Raw genomic sequence first — 17,376 nt, 5'->3', positions numbered from 1 at the left:
GTTTTTTTTTTGGTTTCCGAGCCACAATTTCTTTCTATCCCAAAAAAATGTTTTTGGTTGCTTCATCTATCCTTTTAACTAGTCTTTCGTATCTGTTGCAGTTCAGTTATGCATTGTGCTGGGATTTCGAAAAGTGTCTCGAATGACTTTAAAGAAGTTAAAGGACCTATCACAAATTACTAATACGCAATGGGGCCTCAAATGTAAACCACACAATGCAATACATCGATTACTGGTCATTAATTTGATTTATCTTTTTTTTTCAATTAGAGGCCATCGTCCTGTTGACCGAGACAAAATCAAGCAAATGTCGCAGAATGAACAACAAAACTCGAAAGTAAAGCATAACAAAAATGCGTACATGCACAAGAAATTTACAGGAAACCGAGAAGGATGGATGACGTATGTATGGAGTTTTCCCCTATATCACTGCAGTGCGGCCGCTATCCTTTTTTTTTACAAATCATGTAACACCGAACAACTAAGACTTGGAGATTTGCATGCAAAATCCAAATCGATTTTTTTTTGCACGAGATTATTACAAGTTGCTTTGCTAGCTTCGGTTTATTATTTCCCCCTTTTTTACGGCTGGCATTAGTTCCTTTATTTATCTTCTACTTTATCGCTTTTTGCATTCTTTCTCTACCACTTTTGTTTAATTTTGTTTTAGGGGTATAAACTTGCATTGTATTTTTTGCTCGCATTTCACTCTACCTTCACTCTCCCCATTTCTGCAAATTAGCAAATTCTGTTCATAATTACATGTATATATATATATAATGTTATTCACATATATGTTGTGATTTGTTTTCAATACACCATTCATGCTAATTACTGTTTTACGCACCTTTGGCTACTCGAAGCATTTCGACCAGACAGAAGAAAGTACTTTTATAGTTTGCCATCAAACGTATTACGCGTGGTTTCCGTGCTTTACACATTGCAACATGAGTGGCAATGAGTTTGAATTTTCGGACACGTTGGCGATTTTGTTTTTTTTTTTTTCGTTATTACTGTCATGCATATGCACTAGTTCTCTGTGTCTGATGTTCAAGTAGGTGCGTTTACAGTGTTGTTAAAATAGAAACAGTGTTGCTTTTATTTCAATCTGTTCTACCCTTTCCTCACGTTATTCAACCCATTCACCCAATATATCCTTTACCGCGAGGCTTTCATTTTTTTAACCTTTTCTTTAGTGATTCTACAACCATTAGCAAATGTTGGTCTGTCTAGTTTCTTAACGATAACTTGTTTCAAGGTGCACTCGTTTACCGAACCGTTTAATCCTGTATTGGAAAGCGTAGTCCCGCCAACTGCGCTAGGCATGCTGACCCCCTCGAGTTGGTGCTGCATATGCGTTAGGATAAAGGATTCTTTACCCTTTTATTCTTCCCACCATTCATGGAATCAATCTAATATTACAATTCATACGGACTTTGATTCGATTCGAACGATATCTTTCCACTACACTGTCAAATTGATTCTTCTTTAACGTGGCTTTGTACAGACGATAGGTCATCATTCAAGTTATTATGGACGCTGGGCGATCCGTTTTACTTCCAGTTTTGGGATCTGTTCGAAACCTCAGCATTTGGCTCATTTCATGATAAACCGGTATTCAAACTGGATTAAATGATCGCGCTATTTTGTATTTGATAACATAAACATCACAAACGTTAATGCCGATAACAAAATAAATCATTTCCAAAGGGCAATAATACACCCATCAATCCCAGTGCGACAACGCTTGTACCAAACAAGTGACCTAAAAGCACCTCTTACGTATGAAGCGCGCTTGACTTATCATCTGTACAAACCCTATCACTAGACATCTTTTTCAAGTACATCTGTCTAATGCTGGTTTCTCTCGTTTTTTTTTGAAATGTTATGAATATACTTCTTCTGCGTTAGTTTTGCTACTATTTGTTTTGTTTGTTGTCTTACTTTGTGACTGTACTACTGTGATAAGTTCTTTGCTTTGTGTTAACGTCAGCTCTAGCAGGCGCCCTTTTCGGTGCTTTCCTCTTTTTGTCAACTATCTTTCCCGCTTCGTTTTTCTCTCTCTCTCTCTCTGTCGGTTTGTCTCCTCGCAAAATTGTTGCTACATATTTTTAATTTCCTTTAATTTTTCAGGTTTTTAATAATGTTACCTGTGTTAGAGATTTTGTTTTACTCGTGGCTATTTTCGTAACCATTTGCGTCCCATATCTTGTTGCTTTGTTGCATTACGTTTGCTTTATGCTTATCTCTACAGGAAGTTCTATTAAGTTTGCGAAAACCATACATATAGTCACACACACGCACACGTACACGCTTTGCATTTCACAAATCAAACGATTTTATGTTATTTCCACATCCCTCCACATACACCACCGGGAGGAACGCCGTTCGATGATTATTTTCGTCGTTTAGATGTGGGGAGTTACTTAAGGAGTTTGACATTCCCTTCTCTGCCCGCTTAAGTGCAGCGCCTCTCACGCACAATACTGTAAACTCGATATTTTCGAGCGATTGTACAGTTTATTACCTCTTTCAGCTAATTTAATGTTTAAAATCACTCCTGCCAAAATGGGCGCGCGGAAGGGAAACGATCACCATCATCGACGTGCAGAAAGGTACATTATTTTTAAAATAACACCTCACCATTCTTTCGTAGCTGTTTCGCTTTCGGCCACTCAATCCAGTGGCTCTTCTCTACCCAACAACGCAATGACAAGTGTACACCACTGAATGAACCTCTGGTTTGTTTATGTATGCAAGTTGCTCATTTTTTTTGCTTTATATTTCCTTCTCTAATCTCCGGGTTCGCTTTTTCGTTTTTAAATATAATTAATCCAAAACTTAATTGATATTGTTTTCCATAACTACCTCGCTTGTATGCCGTTACGACGCTTTGCTGCTCACTTTTGTAAACTGTTACACTTTTGACTGGTGGTTCATTTCCTAGCGCTGGGTAGAAATAACCCTAAAACGAGCTGAATAGTTACGTACATAAGGGATTTTACAAGAATACAAACACGAAGGCGTAAAAAAACTCAACGTTTATATGCAAAATCATTCAAATCACATTTTCTACACCACCGTCCTGCGCTCTTGTCTTTCTCTGTGTGTCTCTTATAGCATTCTGTTCGGTTCTTACATTTTGGTATCTTCTTCAATTTTGCTTCCATTTGTCCCCGCGATTCAAAATCATTATGCGAGATTACGGTTCTACATTTTGCTTTAACATTTTGTTGCCGTACTGCAATTATTACTCAATGCCATCTTACAAGCGGGCGGCATTATGCTCTATGTAAACACAGAACATATTCAAGCGCTCAGATCTGATCGTTCGATAATATTTCGACACGACTTCGACCGTCGTCCTGAGGGACCGCGTGCAAGTGTGCGGCGAAACGGGGATTTATGTTTCGCGTCGAGTGTATTCATCTCACATAAATCGTTTGATTTCTGTTTGTAAACAGATATCCCGGGACAGAGTGCAAAGAAAGTGCGAAGTAGAACTTAAACCGAATCGTAATAGTAGTAGTATTAATGTGAAAACTACATCTTTCTTCAACTATTCACACTTACACATCACATTCAGCGAGTGTATGTGCTTGAAATGAATGCAAAAAACTATGCCGACTATAATTTATATATATAGAATGAAAAATGAAAATCTTAGAAAATTTAAAGTAAAAACAAAAGAAAAAAAAACATAATTAATATATGATGCACCGCAATCAATCTTTCAATTTTACAAATTTAACGGAAATTCAATTCCAAATCAATCATCCTTCCCGTGTGACGTTGTCACTGCAGTGGATAATTTATCCCCCTCAACATTATAACGCACACACCTATCATCCGGTCAGTTTAACCAGCAGCGCGCAAACGCGTGATGCAAAGTTTTTTGTTACAACTTTACACCAGACACACCAAGAGATTGGAAATCATTATATTGCAAAAAAATTAAACGTGAGATTTGATTCTCAAATCGACTTTGTTCCAAATGATTAAAACGGATTTATAGGAAACCGGATATAGCAACTGGAAAGCGGAGTGAATAGTGCTTCTGCTCTTGTATATATCTTCCTCTTCATTTCCTCGGACGGATGGACGGGATCAAATTATCCGTCCTACGCACTTAGGTTTTGTTTGCTTAACTTCGTTTCCGGTGCATCACTTTCGCTTTTTTTCTTATCCCCTTCCTGAAAGCAGAGGTTTTTTTTATCTGTCTGTCTGTCGCAGATGGTCTTATTGCAACCAACCTTCTGATTTTGGTCCTGTTTCATTTTGTCACTTGTCTATACTTTTTCGCCAATAGCAGTGTGCTAGGCTTAATGCTCTACAATTTTGTTTTGCTATCTTTCCAGCTATTTTACAATTATGGTAGGAGCACTTTTTCTTCGATATGATGTAACATATGAACTCTTTTGCAGTTACACGTCCCTCTTCTGTTTCGCTAGTTTTTAGTGTTTCTGTTTCACTTTTTTTCTTTTTGTAACGATTTCTCCATTACTTTCCATTGTTGCGATTCGTCTGTGAATCTGTTTGATGGATGGAAAATGGTGTGCAGCATGTTGTACATTATTTCTAACGCAAACAAATTTTACTTTACGATGATACGTGTTACACCGCTGGATCTCTAGCTTGAAAGCAAATTTAATTGCCCAGCTTCTATACGAGTGACGATGCACAGAACGCTTCCTTTTTTTAAAAACGATTATTTTCCAGCAGCAATTATAAGGTCAGGCAATTCAGTAATCAGAAGGTTGATGTGTGTGTAACTCAGCTCATGGACAATTCGCCGACAAAAAGCTTCGGGAAGTACATAGCACATTCTTTTAATGCTGCGTTGTTTTTTTTTCAGCATTACGGGCTTCGATGATGAGAGGATTTTCTTAAAACATTACAAGTGTAGGACACTCATGCTCGTTCAGACAATGGTTGAATCACACTTTTTACTATCTCATCCCATCATACATATGTATGATCGCAACGGAAAATGTCCTGTATTCTTGATCGACGTTACGCAAAAAGCTTCTATTTGCAGATGTTCAAATATTCGCTTCAGTTTGCAGGTGTACTACTGCAAGGTTGTGTCTTGATGTTAAATAGTACTTCTCGTTGCTTTCCATTTCCTTTTCATGTTCAAAACTCGTTTCCTATAGAAGACGACCCGATATGCCATTAGCTGTTGCTTGTATTAAATCGTATGCAACCGATGTTGATATAAATCCTTTTTATGCATACTTTTGGAATTTTCTGTTTCACCTCTATATCTTCATGTAGTCAGCGTTATCCCCATCGACATTCAGTAGCGATAGAGGCTTGACTTGAGCCAGGCGATGAGGTGCAGAACCATCATGCTGGTGCAAGGATATATTTTGTATGCTTCTGCTGCTGTTGACTTGCTGTACACATAAACGTATATCATTAATTGGGGCACAATAGCTCGATCCGTCGTTTCATGTTACACTGCAAAGCTTTGAACTGTACACATATGTTGCGTTTAGTACCTTATTAATGATTTTCCCTCTTTCTTCCGTATGTTTCTTTTATAATGCAAAGTTATGGGGTTGTTGTAGGAGTTTTAACGTGTACAAATAGTACAATACAACTCCCGTTAGTGGCTCATATTCGTGGGGCAAGCGAATTACACACGTGCACATTGACACTGTTTCCGACGGTGCGCCCTCCATTTCTCTTCGCTGCTTTTCACTCGTTCAATTTACTGGTATTTTTAGGACAACATTTTTCATCTCTTTCTCCTCTCTCCTCAATCGTTTATATGGATCTAGTCAGCTTTCTAAAAGTAACAGAGTATCCGTGGTGATCCCATTTCCGTGGCATTATTTGCCTGCAAAAAAGAAAGATTGGTATTAACGCTTCGTATGCATGTGTTTGGGGTGTGTTTGAAGTAAAATTGCAAAATTGTTTCTAGTACCTGCCGCTACTTCTATGACCGCTGGTTGCTGCTGATCCTGGCTAGCGGGTGCAGTCGAGGTTAGTTGATTCGGCTGCTGCTGCCCACCGGTATTAGAGTTGTTGCCAGACGCATTTTGCTGCTGTCCACCTGATCGGTTATGCGACATACCATTGCCACCGTTTAACTGGTTGTTACGATTTCCACTGCGGCCTCGATAATTGTTACCGCCACGGTAGTTGTTCCCTCCACGATGGTAGTTGATGCCACGGTGGAAGTATCCACCTCGTCGGTTGTATCTATTTAATATTCAAACACATTAAAAAAGAACATAATTGCTCCCATCTTCCACCGCTTAGCGAACGCGATGTCGGACTACAATGTTTTACAAACTGGTACTCACCCGCCACGCCTTGTCGATCCAACGCCAAATGTTTCCGTGTTCAACTTGCGCTCCTGGCGCCAATCCGTACGCTGTTGCTTTCCCTTCGCGCGCTCTACTGCCTCGCACGAAATGGTGTCGAAGAAGGACTTTGCTTTGTCGTAGCAGATAACATCTTCCTCTTCCTGTTCATGCTCACCAGCACCAGTTTCGTTGCCTGAATCATCCTTCTTGTCCAATGTTTCGGTAGTGATCTGTCCAGCGATCCAATCCATTCACAATTTGCGTAAAATAAATAATTCGAGCAAAGCGCGATAGGCGTGATGGTAAATGTAAAATAAGATAACATTTTAGGTATTGGTATTGGTTTTACTCAATTTCGCGCACTAACTAGCTACATATCAAACATTTTTACGCAGAAATAGTACGCTTTAATATTTGATATGTATGCTTAAAGGTGCGCAACTTTTTACTAGAGAGGATTGATGATTAGAAAGAAGATGGTAGACGGCAAAATTCTTATATTTTTAAATTTTGTGCCGAGTCATATCAATGGTGTAGGTATACACTTTTTTCTTGTTTGCAGCAAGAAGACAAAAAAAATATTTCAGTGAAAATTTTGCATGGCCGAATAAATCCAAAAACAAATCTTCTATGTCATACCGTCCTCTTTCATTCCATGAACTGTATCTTTGGCGTATTTATAGAATAAAAAGGTACTAAATCATAATCTTAAACAAAACAAGAAGTTAAATTATTACAAGCCTTTTAAATGTTAGTTAAATAAGACACAGCGAACGCACAGAGCAAAGGCAGCATTAGTAACAATGAAAATTACATTTTTGTGCGTATTGGAAAGAAACGATAAAGTATCAAAATGTCAAATGTGCACAAAGAAAACAGACATTTAAACATAAATACAAGCATGAATATGATTGCTAAAGCATTTAGACTAGCGTACACTTTCTTACAAAATTGACTACAACAAAAAAAAGGAAGTTGAAAAGAATAGCAACAAACAATTTTCGGTTTTCTGTTTTCTAGCACAAGCACCTTTATGTTTGTACGCGGCATTGCCACATCAAGCTATGTGTGGAATTAAATATGAAGTTTTATAAATAAAATTAAATAAAGTTTCGAACTCCACCGATATTGGTGGCGGGTGAAAAACGATTCTTGATACAGTATTCGTCCGAATCATCTTTAACTCAGCATGAATCAAGGTTTTATCAAATTCATCATAAAACCAGTACCTAGTGGCGTTTGAAAACTATTTAATAGTGGCATATGTTTCACACGAAAAGTGAAAAATAAAACCTTTAGCAAGAGCCATCATCTTCATTCATTTTAGGAATCTGGAATTACAGCTTGTATTCTTAAAACACAGCTGCTCAAGGCTGATAACGAATCAGGAAATAGGACAAGGAGCGATGAAGGATTTTAGGAGTAAGTAATAAACATAATAACAAATAAAAAAAGAAAATACCTGCTCCGGTTTCAACTCTTCGCCCACCTTAAGTTTAGAAAGCTGCGATCTAAGCTCTTCGAATTTGCTATTGGCTTGTTCGAAGTCGTAGTCATTTTCAAACTTTAGCAAATTTTTTGCACGCTGTCCACCGGTACCACCGGTACCACCCTGAAAGCGGTAGACAAAATAGTTTCAACAGATGTTTCCAGATGATACGCTCAGAAATGTCCATTCCACTCTCATACCTGTTGCTGCTGCGGTTGACCAATATTTCCACGCGGACGGCGTACGATGTTATTACCACCGTTGTTTTGGTTTTGATGGTTGCGATTGTTGTTCCATCCGCTACGATTTTGGCCTCCTTGTTGTTGTTGCTGGTGCTGTTGCTGCTGTCTTGGCTAAAATGTGTTTAGCAATAAGTAAGATACTTTTGAGTAACGAATGTAAACGCCATAAACGACAAGAATTACCATACCTTGTAGTTTTCTTTCATCTGATTGTCGCTACCGTGTGGTTGCTGCTGCTGCTGCTTGCCAGAATCGCGTCTCTCCCGCATATTGTTGTTCTGATGATTTCCCCGGTGTTGGTTGGTTTTGTTGCGCTGTTGATTATTGTTGCCACCGTCACGGTTGTTCTGCTGCATCATCTGCTGCTGCTGGGATTGCGGCTGTCCATGTTGATGTTGTTGTTGCTGCTGCTGGTTCGTCTGCACAGCAATGTCTACCGTTGGGCTCTTACGGGACAACATGTTGCTCGGTGTTCCCGAACGCGATCCGCTACCTGTTTTCAGAAGAATTCATAGATCATAGTTGAATATTTTCAATTTAAATCACGTACCATTTTTCCCACTACACTACATTAGCACCATGTTAGTTAATTTTATGTCTTTTAATATAAAATAAATAAAATTAACAAAAAAAATATATAAACCAGTGTAAGCATAAAATTGAACCATATTAAATTAAACATTAAACAGTTTCAAACAAATAATCAAAAGCAAAGCTTTATTTACAAAACACAACAAAGCTAAGGAACTAGTAGCTTGTGCACAGAGAAGCGATGACAGTAATAAGCATTTACTAAAGACACGAAATAAGCTGATTAATGTACATGAAATAGCAATCAGTGAAGAGGGCGCAATTTTCTCCGGTATGGGTTTAATGAAAAATCAGCGTCAACAGCAACATCGGCGGCAGCAGAAATTTTGAGCTAATAAAAAAAAACTTTCCTGTAAATTTGCTTTATTATCAATTATAGACTCACTGAGAAGATCAAAACTACTGGATAATCTCATCCTACCCAGGGATTAACCGTTTTAATTGAAAATTAAATACAAAAATCAGCTGATTTCTAAGCACCTGAACTAGTTAAAGCAGTAATGGTAATGAAAGTAAATGTGTGAGGCTTGTAGGAAACTTTTAAAACGGAATCTGATACGAACAAATTGATGAATCAAATGAACAATAGTAAACCAGCGATGGAGCGATAGTAGTAGAATAAATCAACAACAAAATGGACAAACTGACAATGAAAAGCAAAGGTCGTATAATTGTACATATTCATATTAGAATTGGAACGCTTTTAAACACCACTATTATATTGCAGATGGTGCATTTCAAAACAATCAATCGAGCACAGCGTGCATGTAGGCATGAATTCGTTCTCATACGTACATACATACACCAAAGCCAGAATATGAAAACATCAGTGTATGTACAAAAGGAAGGAGTAACCATTATCGTATAAACAAAGCGTTATCGCTAGAACCTGATAACAAATGCATTCGCGTTTAGTGGTGCGGAATGATCATCATAGATCAAAATATTGCACAAATGTTGTGGTTTTTTTGTGTTAATGCGAGCTGTTAAAGAAATGTTCTGCATATGCTTCTGACTTGTAAAGCGTATCGTATCATTAAAGTAAAGAAGTTCTATGCAAGAATTTTATTTAATGATTGAAAATTTAAAAAAAAATACTTTACAATATATACTTGCTTTACAATACAAAAGAACCATGCAGCAGAAAAGGTAATAAACGAACGAAAGATAAAACATACGGAATGCTAAACAAACAAATAACGAAAGCCGAGTAACTTAGGGCAAATAACATCAAATGATGCCAATAAGTAATTATCGTTTATCCATATGTAACAAAAGTGTTCGAAGTATGATATTTTTACGTTACATTCATCTTCCATTTGACTATCTTGCATTTTTGCCCTTAAAGCATTTTGTTTTTTGATTATACAAAACATGGTGCTCATCAACATTTTCATCCCACCTTGCTGCTGCCGTTGATGCGTATGCTGTTTTGCATTGCGTTCCACAGCAACGCCACTAAAGACTGTCGGGACACCTGAAGGTCCACGTTCATTAACGACAACATCATTCTCATTGGAAGAGGGCGGAGATGATGCCGATAGCATTCCGATCGATCCAGTAGAACCGATTGTGGGAAGAAAGGCCGATGGCGATTGTTGCTGTATCGCACGAGCGTTGGCAGTATTGGTTAGTAACCCAGAAGGAAGATCTGTCTTTGGCTTGGATCCTTTCGTGAACATTTCCAATGCCTGTTGCTGCTGTTCAGGCTGTTGCTGTTGCTGCTGCTGTTGATTCGTGCCATTACCATCGGTTACGCCATCTTCACCACCACCAAACAAATGAACCACCACCAATAAGCTTATTTCTGTTCGCAATTAAGTAATTCAATAGCATACCTCCGAGATTGTTCATTCCGCCAAAAGCGTTGTAGGGTTGGCCGGCACCGCCGCCGCCACCACCACCACCCATCTGTGGTGCATGGCCGGGCGGAGGTGGTCCACCCATCGGTCCACCGGTCACAGGAGGACCACCACCCATCGGACCACCGGGCGGTCCACCAGTCGGTGGTCCACCCATCTGCGGAATCATAAAGCCCGGCTGCGACGGGTAGCTTGGTTGGCCCAGCTTGTTCGGCATCGGCATCTGCGGTCCCTGCTGCGGCGGTAGATGCATCTGCATGATGGCCGGATCGTTCGGCACCGGGTTGTTGTTGATCACCCGAATATCCTTGATATCCGACCCGCGGAAAAGGATATAATCGTAGCATTGGTTCTGCGGTGCAATCGGGAACTGTGTTTCCCGATCCTCAGTACCGTACGACTTCACTGTTGTGGATCCATGGCGAGCGCGCGCATTACAAACATTGAAAGAACGGGAAAAAAGAGTATGAAAATTAGTATAAGATGCCTTTTAGTGTTTCTTACGTTGTTATCGATACTTCTGGGTTATATCATTTAAAAGTTCAAGCGTAGGTAGAGAAAAATGTTTACGTTACTTATGGAAAACAGGACAAGGTCATTTTTTCTAGAACAAAGATATATTACAATCAGTTTATTGGTTTGAATTCAATGGTATTCTCTTATATATCTTCAATTTTATCAAAATGGAGCCGCACTACCGTCTGTAGCACATGACATTCGACATGAACGATTATCCTCCACCATTGCAATTTCCAATCGGAGGACATTTTGTTTTAATTTTGACCATTTTACAATTGTACGATAGGATATTCTAGCTTTAAGGCCAGGATCTTTACAAGAAATATAATGTATATGGTCATGTGCCTCAAACAACTGAACAACCATATGTAGCTAATTTTTTCAAACAATTTCAGACACTTAAGATTCCTTTCATTTCATAATAGTGGCGGCCACTCTTAAGCGATCTTTCTGTACAACACTTACCTCGTGCAAGGGCGATCGTGCATCGCTCCGGGTCAACGGTGAACAGCAGTCCCTCATAGCGGATATCGGCTTTCGATATCAGCGAGATGCAGGAACCAATTTCCGGCATAGGGCAACTCATCGTGATGCCTTGTCTAGCCTCAGTTTTTCCGGTGTCTGTTCTTTTTGCTATTAGCGGTCATAGACCGCGTCTACGGCGAGACGATGAAACGTTCCACCACCACCAGTGCTTTCCGCACACCTGCCTCACACACCGAACACTTTCGCCGCTTCGAAGGGTACTAACGGTGATCCACTATCGCTATACACCACTGTTTGAAACACACAACTATACACCAATGCGTTCGCTTACCACTGATACTTTATCCAGTGCCAGACGCGTTAACCACAATGTGCGTTGTGCGCTTGGGAAAAGCTGTGAAAAGAGGCGAAGAAAATAAAGACCAATAAGCTGTGTGAATCTTGCCACCCACAAATGGTTTAACTACGTAAATTGACTCTCTTAAAAAGAGGTTAGGAAGATTCACGCGCTTAACTGCCGGCGCGGCGCGGCGCGTGCCCGATAGTTGCGTGTGAAGATACGTGATCGTGAGATTGCCATGGTAACTAAAACTAAACTGCCAGGTTCGTCCCGTTTTTCATGATTTCGGTAACTGCGTTGCTCGCTCTTCTTTGCACATTTCATCAAGTGCGATATTGCCTTTTTAGTAGCGGCTTTCACTTCCGGTCACTGAAGTAATGGCGATTAAGAAGTAGTTGGAATGGCTGCTGCAAAGGATTAACGCTAATGGATGTTTGGGCTACGGCAAAAAAGTCCTTGCTAAGCTACGAATAACTCCTTTTTTGAGAAAATTTCAGCGATTTTGAGATAACTTTAACTACACTACCACCGGACTCGACTCTCGAATACACGCGGCAGTGTTGGCTACTTCAACTTAACGGACCTTAGGCGGAGACTGAACTGAAAGGATATTCCGATCGAGCGAATGCGCTTCACACGCATGCAGGCTGAAGGATGAAAAGATGCTAACATGGATCAGAGGAAGGTGGCAGTTGCTTGCACGGCGACACATCGATAGTGGTGTTGGTGGTAATGATGATGATGATGATGCTGATGACGAAAGTAATTCAAAGATGGACGACACACGAAACGGGAAACGGACACACATATGAAAAATAACGAGCTGCTTCTCTTTCTAGTTCGCACGCTCAAGCATGAGTGAGCTGTAATGAGAACGAACCCAGTAAGTGTATGCGTATGCGGTGCAAACACACAACCTTCTCCCAGTGACAGCTGGGAAGGCAAGAATGAAACGGCTCGATCGTAATGAGCGAGAGCGAAAGAGATGCGAAAGGCCAAGGGGGAAGGAAAAAAAGCTAAGCAGAAAAGGAAGAATACCGCGACCGCGATTCCTGCGTGCACGAGTGTCGACTTTCAACAGCAGCTGGCGTTAATACTAAAGTAGTTTCTAAATGCTCAAAATTATGCTGCTAGCAACGTCGTGGCATCTTTCACACTGGTTCACCGGGGGCCCTTGAATGCTGGTACCATTTTTCGCCCTTTGCGAAGCAGAGACGCAAATTCGGAAAACACACTAACACTAGCACGAAACACCGGAGAAGCGAAGAAGAAACGCAACTCTTGCGACAACCTTTCGGCAATGTCCGACAATGTTAGCAAAAACGGATTCACACGACGGTACGGGCTGAAAGTAAGCATTCCAACTCAAATGCAAGTGCTTTCCACAGCACACATCACCACACAAAGGGACACATACATGACCGCACAAACACAAAGCGAAAACACTTTCCCGGCGATGGAAAAGTGGACGAATACACGTTGGACGGGTGAGGAACGAAACGACACCGTCGCCAACTTCTCTGGCGATGCTGATTCCGCGACGATAACCAACCTGCAAGGAAGCGCAAAAACAACACGCCACGGTGCGCCACAACGATGAAAATTCGGCCACTTCACTACTCACCACCGCTACACTGTACACGCACGCCGTAAAACCGCTTTGCGAAGCGCGAATTTGCTCCCAACACGCCGAAAAGACCGAAGAAAGGAACGCGCTGTTCTATTCCGCACACTCACTCCTCTGACGTTGTGAAAAAAAACGACAGCGCTTCAACTCGAAGAACTATGCCGAAGGGTGAGTTTGGGGTGGCGAGCACAAATGAATACGGTATTCAAGATATCGTCCAAAAGCGGCCAACGCGATGACGACGAGCGTACAGTGCGTTTAAGCTTGCTAGTTGTAAAGCACCACTGTTTGTTGATGTGCAACTGAAATGTGATGCTGTGAATGATTTTCATTCGACACATTGCATAAAGTGCTTTTAAATTCAACTGGTTGTTATAGGACTCAACGCACCATGTATGAAAAAGACGATAGGCGATTTAAATCACGAAAATATGGCAGCGATCGCACCTAACGATCTAGTGCCAAGTATTGGGGTTGCTAGTATATTTGTTGCTCAAATCGTGCGCAACTGTCAAAAATATGCAGCGCGAAACGTCACATTCGTTTGAATCGATGGTCTTGTAGAAAATCGATTAAACGCATTTGCGTGTCTATTGTTTTTTGAAAAAAAAGTTAGTATAATTTGTACATTTGTTCCACAAGAGCAATCTTTCTATGTAGTGTTTTCCGTCAGGCACGCAGACACATTGACTTGAGCTTAGCACGTGTTGGACAGTAGGCGCATTGGAATGGACAAACAGTTGGATATTTACAAAAGTAATCACTGGAAATATACATTGCAATTGAACGAAGGGGAAAACAAAGGAAACAAAGAGGAGAATACCGAAATATACATTTGTCGGTTGTATTTTTGTAAAAAAATAATCCAGCTACCAAAGTTTACCTGGTAACATCGAATCAACATCATCAGGGGAAAATCGAGCATAAGCTGTCAAAAACAGCACTCATTGACAACTACCGCCGGCACGGGGTAGAAAAGGTGCAGAAACGAGACGGCACAAGCGAACACGAAACGACGGTATCGAACAGAGTGTGCGAGGAATCTTTCACTTTGCCCCGTTGCAGTCCAATCATGGCGGCTTTCGTAGGACGAATTTGTGGATCAGGATTGTTGAGCCCGAAAAGCGGTGCTACCTTGCAGAAGGTCGGTAAATACGCGTTGTCCTTAGGGGTTTTGTGGGGCGAAAGAGTGTGTGACGGTTTCGGGACAGCGAATGTCCTACACCACCGCTACAAGTGCCATACCGTCAGAGCCGTGTTGCGAGCAGAACCCGTGCAAAACGACACCCCCACCCCTTCGTGGACTGTGCAGTGCAAGAGGGTTGTAACACAGTGAAGAGAATCGGATAGTGAGAAAATGTTGTGTAATCACAGGACTTGCTGAATGAATGATCCGTATTGCTGGATCAGGGTCGCCTGCTTTTCTTCGCTAGAATGCACCAAATGGCTTAAATTGTGAAATCTCTCGGTACGCACACCACAGCGGAAAAGAAAAATATGTTCTTTGCGAGAAACGTCATGAGACACACACGGATTCGTTATGTTATGCTGTACTGCTGCACAAAACCGTATCTTTGTAGATCAATTCGAACATGCTTGAGAAATAATAATTTCAATCTGCAAAATCACGGTAGCTCGGAGATAGGTCAAATGTGTTTAGTCCGCAAGCATAAGAATAGAGGACAGGAACAGTGTTACGAACAGCGGGGAACACGATTGTTTTCTTTTTCGCTCATATTATATAATTCTTGCGATAGGGGGAACTACAAAGATGAGGTTCGGAGTGATTCGTTCTCGGTGTTAATATCTAACTTGGGGATAATACCATTCAAAAACACTTGCAAGCGATTTGAAAAACTTTATTTAATGCTTTAATTAACGCAATCCATTCTACAGGTACAAAATTTCTCCACGAGCCGCGCCTGGACGAAAAACCAGAAGGTATTACAACTTTCGCATCTGTGTTCATCTGTAAACTGTACTGAAAAACGTTTTTTCATTAACATTTTTGCAGGTTGCTACTGCAGCTGGTGTATTGGTTGGAGGGGCCGGAGCTCTTCTCTATGCACTCGAACAATCGGTAGCTGCATCCGGCACGGAAGTGCACCCGCCGGCACTGCCATGGAACCATAAAGGTGTGCTCGACTCGCTCGACCATGCTTCGGTCCGGCGCGGATACGAGGTGTACAAGCAGGTTTGTGCGGCCTGCCACTCGATGCGCTTCATTGCCTATCGCAATCTGGTCGGTGTGTCGCATACCGAAGCGGAAGCAAAGGCCGAAGCAGAGGAGATCCAGGTGCGTGACGGTCCGGATGAGGCTGGTAACTATTTCAACCGGCCCGGCAAGTTGTCTGATTACTTCCCGAGCCCGTACCCTAACGAGGAAGCGGCCCGTGCCGCCAACAATGGTGCTTATCCGCCGGATCTAAGCTACATTGCCCTTGCACGTCATGGTGGCGAGGACTATCTGTTCGCGTTACTCACCGGCTACTGTGATGCTCCGGCGGGTGTGGTGCTTCGTGAGGGTCAGTATTACAACCCATACTTCCCCGGTGGTGCCATCTCGATGGCGCAAGCACTATACAATGAGGTACGTATTGGAGGGACTCTGTCGGACCTGACGTTAAAAAGAGGCTTTGTTTTTAACTATGTTTCTTCTGACGGGGTGAACTTCCAGGCCGCTGAATATTCCGACGGTACGCCACCAACTGCTAGCCAACTGGCCAAGGATGTGTCCACGTTCCTGGTATGGGCAGCCGAACCTTATCACGACGAGCGCAAACGCATGGGTATCAAATCGGTCGGCATTATCATGATCCTCGGTGCGTTGTCTTACTACATCAAGCGACACAAGTGGGCTGCGCTCAAGACGCGAAAGATTTCCTTCCACCCAAAGAGCAAGTAGGCCGTTGCTTGCAACCAGCACAGCAGCAGTATAGGTGAGATGTCATGTGGAGGAAACTGGCCATCAACCGCTGACCGAGAATTATGACCAAACCCGATTGGCACACAGAAACGACGAAGGAAAACGGACAAAAACTGGCCGGGACATTATTAGAATAATTTTGGCGTCAATTGGCGGATAGGATCACAGTGCACAGTGCAGTGGGAATCGATGCAAGGATGAAAGGAGGGAGAGAGACGATAGCGAGCAGCAACATTCTACAAAGCGTTAAAGGGACACTGTGTGTGTGTTTTTTTAAGGACATTAAAACCCGTCCTATTTACCGATACTCGCCAAACAGCAACAAATGCCTTGACAAATGTATCTACATTTGCCATACCAACCAATACCCACAGAACCATTTCCCACTGTTCGTGTTCATGTTGTCTCTTCGCTAGCCTCTCTCGCAGTCACTTCCACCTGACATCATCAATGAGCTTTTACAGATCACGACATCCTTGCACCGATAGCGCTGATTAGTTTTCTGTTCCTTCTTTCGTTTTCCATGTATAGTTCAATTACCATTGTATGCAGTAACAACACACAACTAATATGCTACAAGAAATTACAGACAAACACAACATAATCGTTCGTTTTTTGTGGGGAGGATTTGTTTTATGGTGCTTTTAACAGGAGAACCGGGAGCTTAATTGGTCCGAAAGTGTGTCCACCAAGTGGCCGCAGTAATGCCTTCGAAAAATGTAAGGGGTGTCAATTTTAAAATTGTCACACTAGTTTCCAACTCCCCAAGCGATCATCCTTTCTATTTGCAAGGATTCGAAAAAACACTCAATTTGGAAATGTCCCATAGTGTTGGTAATAATTTATTTAAACAAACAAGAAGGTCCTAAGATTCCTGGTTTGGCGGATGATGAAAAGTATGATTAGCAAAAAAAAACGAAATAAATCATAAAACCGTACGTTGTTAATTTAACCCACCACTGGTTACCGTGTTTTTT

At 41.4% G+C, this 17,376-nt stretch overlaps 2 protein-coding genes across 8 annotated transcripts; one reads left to right on the top strand and one right to left on the bottom strand.

Moving 5' to 3' along the window:
- Window positions 1-277: 277 nt before the first annotated feature.
- Window positions 278-13,615, bottom strand: LOC125767642 (protein LSM14 homolog). 7 transcript variants are annotated; one of them, XM_049434438.1, is made up of 9 exons: window positions 13,399-13,615; window positions 11,486-11,900; window positions 10,478-10,906; window positions 8,237-8,541; window positions 8,007-8,159; window positions 7,780-7,929; window positions 6,315-6,547; window positions 5,933-6,210; window positions 278-5,845 (listed from the first exon to the last, which is right to left on the bottom strand). In XM_049434438.1, exons 2-9 carry the CDS (start codon window positions 11,604-11,606, stop codon window positions 5,838-5,840), a joined length of 1,677 nt encoding a protein of 558 aa, XP_049290395.1. In that variant the 5' UTR covers window positions 11,607-11,900; window positions 13,399-13,615; the 3' UTR covers window positions 278-5,837. The 7 variants fall into 7 exon arrangements, with proteins under 7 accessions (XP_049290395.1, XP_049290393.1, XP_049290396.1 ...); XM_049434436.1 differs by having other exon boundaries at window positions 13,471-13,615; XM_049434439.1 differs by lacking the exon at window positions 13,399-13,615 and adding an exon at window positions 12,373-12,699 and having other exon boundaries at window positions 7,807-7,929.
- Window positions 13,616-14,443: 828 nt separating this feature from the next.
- On the top strand, window positions 14,444-17,351 carry LOC125767683 (cytochrome c1, heme protein, mitochondrial). Its single transcript, XM_049434509.1, has 4 exons — window positions 14,444-14,617; window positions 15,370-15,414; window positions 15,488-16,063; window positions 16,151-17,351. Exons 1-4 carry the CDS (start codon window positions 14,546-14,548, stop codon window positions 16,376-16,378), a joined length of 921 nt encoding a protein of 306 aa, XP_049290466.1. The 5' UTR covers window positions 14,444-14,545; the 3' UTR covers window positions 16,379-17,351.
- Window positions 17,352-17,376: the final 25 nt, after the last annotated feature.

The sequence above is a fragment of the Anopheles funestus genome, chromosome 3RL, assembly GCF_943734845.2.
Source record: "Anopheles funestus chromosome 3RL, idAnoFuneDA-416_04, whole genome shotgun sequence".
In the NCBI taxonomy this organism is placed as follows: domain Eukaryota; kingdom Metazoa; phylum Arthropoda; class Insecta; order Diptera; family Culicidae; genus Anopheles; species Anopheles funestus.
Note: the sequence above shows the minus strand (reverse complement) of the source record. Positions and strands in the feature narration are given on the sequence as shown.

Bases quoted from the DNA above. Each gene is read 5' to 3' on its own strand.
- LOC125767683 (XM_049434509.1), top strand. From the start codon at position 14,546: ATGGCGGCTTTCGTAGGACGAATTTGTGGATCAGGATTGTTGAGCCCG. The intron at 14,618-15,369 runs GTCGGTAAATAC...TCCATTCTACAG, and splicing joins GCGGTGCTACCTTGCAGAAG to GTACAAAATTTCTCCACGAG. The intron at 15,415-15,487 runs GTATTACAACTT...ACATTTTTGCAG, and splicing joins CCTGGACGAAAAACCAGAAG to GTTGCTACTGCAGCTGGTGT.
- LOC125767642 (XM_049434438.1), bottom strand. From the start codon at position 11,606: ATGAGTTGCCCTATGCCGGAAATTGGTTCCTGCATCTCGCTGATATCG. The intron at 8,160-8,236 runs GTATGGTAATTC...AACACATTTTAG, and splicing joins AGATGAAAGAAAACTACAAG to CCAAGACAGCAGCAACAGCA. The intron at 6,211-6,314 runs GTGAGTACCAGT...AATATTAAATAG, and splicing joins GGATCGACAAGGCGTGGCGG to ATACAACCGACGAGGTGGAT.